Below are 6030 nucleotides of genomic sequence, written 5' to 3'. Positions count from 1 at the left end.
GGAAAACCCTAGAAGGGAAAAACTCACTAAAGATTTACCACCAACCCTTAAGGAAATAGATCCACTATATAGAATTGAAGTTTATAATAGAATTGACCCTAATCTTATAGCAACTCCAAGTAGAACTTACTGACATGACCACACACAACACTAAATCTTTGGACTCTTCTATTGTGGATTTTGTTCAACTTGAATGCTAGACTACAACTTCAAGAATATTCTTGAAGATTCTTCATAGTAGCAATCTCTGTGGTTTTTGAGTGTGCAACAACTTCACTTTTAGCATCAGTCTTGAACGGTAGTCTTGAACATCAACTAGTCTTGAAAATGACTTCTAGACTTAATCTTTGTTCACAATTTCCAACCTATAAATACAAATCTAACAAAAAAGCCTAATGGATTGCAAGAGTTCATTGTATGTATCCTTACTAATAATTCTAAATTTTAAGATCTTCTCTTTACTCATTCTTGATAAATTTTAATATCTAAATCATATATTAAGAAAATTCATATTCTTATTTTTATTTTATTTTTTTATTTTTTGAGAAGAAGGAAATTAAACCCTTGATTTTAAAAACTTTCAATTAAAATAAAATAATGAAAAATAAAATAAACCATCTCTTTTTTTTTTTTGGTGAAACCTAGTTTGACATTTATTATCCCGTTATTCTATAAATCACAAAAATGTAATATTTATTATCCCGTTATATCTCCAATATTTTTCTAACTAAAATATTAATTATTGTGGCCAAGTAAGAAAAAAAAAATCTTGCACTAAGTTTTATATTAGTCGCCCAACATTATTTTCTATGATATGTTTAATACTCTTCAAATGAATTGCCAAGTAAAAAGAAAAACCCAAATGAATGAATTAGGTGAAAAGGAATTACCTTTAATTCTTGGCTTGCACTAATGCCAATCACCTTCTTCAGGTCGCATTCATTTTTACTTGATAAAATTATAGACAAAAAATTTGACAAAATTTTTCACAAATGCTAACAAAACATATCGTTAAAAGTAGGCAAAAAAAATAATATCAATAATCGATAAATCCTTGCCAACCCGTGAAAAATGGGGGCTAAGGACAATAGACTGTTTTTTGTGCAAGTCCTTGTAGAATTATTATTCTAAGGACAATAGACTGAGCCTTCCAGTGGGTAAAATTTTTTTGCAAGTCCTTGTAGAATTATTATTCTAAGGAGCCTTCCAGTGTACAAAGTCCTTTTCTTTGGGCATGATTTGACCGGCGGCTCTTAATTTAAGATTAAAAGAAAGGAAATTTCTACCAGCCAATAGCATACTTGAATCCTCTGAACAAACTCTTATTTCTTTCATTTGAATAAAATTTCCTTCACCAAATACTCAAGAACCCTTCAAGGCATGCACCTTTTGATGACATTTGATTTCACATTTGCTATAAAGAGCTCTAAAAATCAAACCAATAGCTCCCAAGCACGTCTGTGAGAGCCTGAAACACTCTTTTCCTCTCTTCAACTTTTAGCCGGTTTGAGCTTTCGACTTAAAAGAGTTTTTAAGGGCTTACTGAGCTTACTCACACAGTCACCGATCATAGATGCCGTCTGATATTCTGCAGGAGTTTTAGTCGAATTGTATGTTTTCACACCTGCCAAACTATGGACTATAGTTGTTTTGCTCTGATTTTCCCAGATTTGATACATTTGTTTATTGAGTTAGATTTTTAGAGTTTGTATTCTATTTATTTGGTTCTTTTGATTTTCTAGTTTTATTATTGACCAAAATAATCTTACAATTATCTTATTATAGTAGCATGTGCTGTACTGCTTATCATACTCTTCAGTTGTCTCCATTGGTAAGTTACTAGATATTTTGGTTATGATTTGTAATTTTGCAGACTTCAGAATTTAGAATTTGGGGTCATGGGTGGCCAACCACATGTGCTAGTCATACCATTTCCAGCACAGGGCCATGTTGCCCCACTTATGAAGTTTTCTCACTTTATTGTTGATCATGGGATCAAGGTCACATTTGTTAGCCCTGAGTTCATACATGAAAGATTAAAAACTACAATGCCAATGAAGAGCCCAATAAGGCTAGTCTCATTCCCAGTTGGTCTAGAACCCGGCGATGATCGAAATGATACTATTAAGCTGATCAATAGTTTTCTAGAAGTTATGCCAGGTCATTTCAAGAAATTGATTGAGAAAATTAACGAGTCTGATGATGAGCGTATCAGTTGTGTCATTATTGATGGAATGGTTGTGCCCGCACTCGAAGTAGCTGAGAAGATGGGAATTAAAATGGCTATATTTTGGCCTGCTGGACCAGCAACCTTGGCCATCATACTAAGTATACCAAAGCTTATTCAGGATGGAATTATAGATACTCGAGGTAATAATTAACTACTATTTTGTCAATGACCCTATGTCAATTAACACCTCTAAGTCTCCATTTCGAGGTTAAGATTTTATTTTAAATGAAAAGAAAAATGGAAAAGGGGATAAAGTTCATACGGATGTTATTTTTATATTAAACAATTGATATGTTATATGGTACTTGTTTGGTTTTGATAAAAATAATTTGACGATGTAGGAGCTCCATTAAAAAATGAGTTGATTTGGCTGTCAAAGGAAATCCCTGAATGGACAAGCACAAAGTTGCCATGGAGCTGCCCTGGAGACTTAGAGTGTCAAGAATTTTTATTTGGACACGTTTTCAGGATGAATCATTTTGTCAAACAATGCAACTGGCTTCTCTGCAACTCATTCTATGAACTTGACTCATTGGCCTTAAATTTAATTCCTGAAATCATGCCTGTTGGCCCATTACTTTTGGCCAATCAATCAGGCAGTCATATTGGAAGCTTTTGGCCAGAGGATTCAACTTGCCTAAGTTGGCTTGATAAACAACCTGTGGATTCAGTCATTTATGCTTCCTTTGGCAGCACATCAACCTTCGACCAACAACAATTGGATGAACTTGCACTTGGACTTGAAAACATAGGCCAACCATTTTTGTGGGTTTTTCGGTCAGATATCATCAATGAAGCACTTTCTGAATTCCTGGATGGGTTTAGAAGAAGAATAGCTGATCGTGGAATGATTGTTAATTGGGCTCCTCAAGAGCAAGTGCTAGCTCACCCTTCTACTGCATGTTTTCTAAGCCATTGTGGATGGAATTCAACCTTGGAGGGTATAAGCATGGGAGTCCCATTTCTATGTTGGCCTTACTTTACAGATCAATTCCAAAATAAGAGTTACATATGTGATGTTTGGAAGGTTGGTTTAGGGTTGAACCCAGATGAAAATGGGATTATCACCAGGCATGAAATCAATACAAAGATAAAAACATTGCTCTTTGATGATGGTATAAAAACAAGTGCATTGAAGCTGAAGGAGATGGCTAAAAAGAGTGTTACCGAAGGTGGATCTTCTTTTAAGAATTTTGAAAGCTTTATTGAACAAATAAAGCATTAAGATGTTTTTAGAGTGTTTATGTTTTATTGCTTCTATGTCTATCAAAGTATGCAATTTCATTTAAGTTTTATTGCTAAAAAATGAAGATGTGAACAGGTGTTTAAAGATTTGAATTGCCATAATGGCTTGCAAAGTTGGCATCATGAATTGCAATTAGCCTTAATTCTGTTTAAGCTTAATTAACCTGCTTATTGAGTATTTTACTTCCCCTTTTTCTGTTCTTTTTTGGTAAGCAAAAAGGCTAAGTGCTTCAAAGTTGCAATTTATCAATTATGACTAAAGTTTTAGCAAACATTATTGCTTCTAAAGTACACAAGTGAAAATGCTAGCTTAACCACAATTCACAATTTTTTTTTTTTTTTTTGATACCACAAAGGGGAGAAAACAAACCAACATTACACAACAGCTGGATTAAACCAGCTACAGTTTAGAGGCATTTGACATGCCAAGCTAGCAACTGACCAAACAGAATTTACAACAAGTTTAGGCACTAAGTACACATCACAACAAAGCCCATTGTGGTTCAAAAAGTCTAAATCAGCAAGCTGGATCTGTTGCAGCCGGTTTGTGGTCTTCCTATGTTGAAATAGATGGACTAACTGTCTGCTAGTGCCTAGAAACAAAATATATTGGAAACCATGGTTTTTTGCTTTGAGAGCAGCTTCCACCATAGCATCCAACAGCGCCTCACATGTTGTATCAGCTACACTACCATTAACACCATAAAACAAGCTATCTCCCTGCCTAGTAATAGCTTCATAAGCTGAAGACCAACGGTTTAGCTTCTTGCTCTTGGCTCCAGCAAGCTTAACGATCAACTGCCACTGCCCTGAGGATGAGTAGTGGTCTGGTTGAGATCTTCTTGGCTAACTAGTGTGTCTTGGTTGATCAAGGAAAGCCTCTTTGTACCTGCAAGCCATAGATTGAGAGATTAAAATCACACTAATAGGATTAGGTTGTAACCCATCATAGAGCACTCGGTTCCTATGTAACCAAATATGCCAAAGGGTTGTAAAAATTGCTTGTAAGTAAGCCATAGAAGAAGGCTCCCTGGATTTGAACTTCATGAGGATTGTTGAAAGCCAATGCTGGACACTTAAACTCCTAAAGTCAGTAGCATGTACAGCCAAGGTTGATCCGTGCCAACAAGCTCTAGTAAAAGGGCAGAAGAGAAAGAGATGAGTTGAAGATTCAACATTAGAATCACAGAGGGGACATGTTGTTTGGGTTGGGATGCCTCTGTTGTTTAGATTAATAAGAGTGGGTAATCTATCCTGGATAAGTTTCCAAACAAAAGTATTGATTTTCAAAGGAACTTTGACTCCCCAAATCAGATTCCACACATTTTGGTCTCCATGAATATTTCCAGAAGAAATGGAATCCTGTATAAGAATCTCATAGGCTCTTTTGACTCCATAGTTACCGTTAGCCGCATTGGAAAACTTCCAAAGCAACTGGTCTTGCACATCATGAGTTTTAGGTAAAGGAATTTGAAGGATTTGTTTGCTCAAAGGAAAGGGGTATAAGGTTCGGACCAAGTTAGCTTTCCATGTTTTGGAATTGTGGTCAATAAGATCCCCAGCTGTACCTGTTTGTATTTCAGGATGATGCAAGGTACCATGAGAACTAGGAAACCAGTTTTGATGAGTAAGTGGGGTATTGAATCCATTACCAACTCTCCACTGCCCCTCCCTAAGTCTAGAATCACCTTGCTTAACAATGGTCTTCCAACACCAAGAATGATGAGACTTTGGAGTGTATTCTTGTAAAGAACAATGTGGGTAGTATTTAGCCTTAAAAGTCCTTGCCAGCAAAGAGTTAGGATTTTGGTACAACTTCCAATATTGCTTTGCAAGCATAACATGGTTCATGGGACCAAACTTTTCAATACCAAGACCTCCCTTCCTCCTATGTTGACAGATTTTTTCCCAATTCAAAAGGTGAAGTTTTTTTTCACCTTGCCCATGCCCCCACCAAAAGGCACTAATAATGGTATCCATCTCATTACACACCTGATCAGGAACCTTAAAACAAGAGAATGTGTATAAAGGTAAAGATTGAAGCACAGAGGAGATAAGAGTTGTTCTTCCTGCTTGTGATAATAATCTAGCCTTCCAACCCTGCAATTTGGACTGGAGTTTTTCAACCAAGAAGTGAAAATCAACTATTTTGTTACCCTTAAGCTTAAAGTTGAGGCCGAGGTACTTGGTAGGAGTATGCACCAGATTAACTTTTAGCTTTCTAGCCAAGGCTTCCTGGTCTTCCATAGGCATATTAGGTGAGCAAAATAAATCAGATTTGAGGGGATTTATAGACTGCCCAGATACCCTACAATACCAATCCAAAATTTTCAGCAAGGTGTCAACAGAGTGCTTATCCTTCTTGAAGAACAGAAGGGAGTCATCAGCAAACAACAGATGGGTAAATGAGATGTCATTCCTTCCAACTTTAACCCCTTTTAACTTGTTTAAGGTTTCAGCTTGTGTAAGGGAGATGGAGAAGATATTAGCACAAAAAAGAACAAATAAGGGGATAGAGGGTCCCCTTGCCTCAACCCTTTAGTTGGTGTGAAAGA

The 6030-nt window shown here is 36.2% G+C and overlaps 1 protein-coding gene across 1 annotated transcript; it reads left to right on the top strand.

The window, feature by feature from the left end:
- The first annotated feature begins 1240 nt into the window (after positions 1-1240).
- Positions 1241-3618, top strand: LOC115962567 (UDP-glycosyltransferase 83A1-like). The gene is made up of 3 exons (XM_031081427.1): positions 1241-1610; positions 1874-2370; positions 2572-3618. Exons 2-3 carry the CDS (start codon positions 1899-1901, stop codon positions 3453-3455), a joined length of 1356 nt encoding a protein of 451 aa, XP_030937287.1. The 5' UTR covers positions 1241-1610; positions 1874-1898; the 3' UTR covers positions 3456-3618.
- The last annotated feature ends 2412 nt before the right edge of the window (positions 3619-6030 follow it).

Source organism: Quercus lobata, chromosome 10, assembly GCF_001633185.2.
Source record: "Quercus lobata isolate SW786 chromosome 10, ValleyOak3.0 Primary Assembly, whole genome shotgun sequence".
Taxonomy (NCBI): Eukaryota; Viridiplantae; Streptophyta; class Magnoliopsida; order Fagales; family Fagaceae; genus Quercus; species Quercus lobata.
This window is presented reverse-complemented; position numbering and strand designations above follow the sequence as displayed.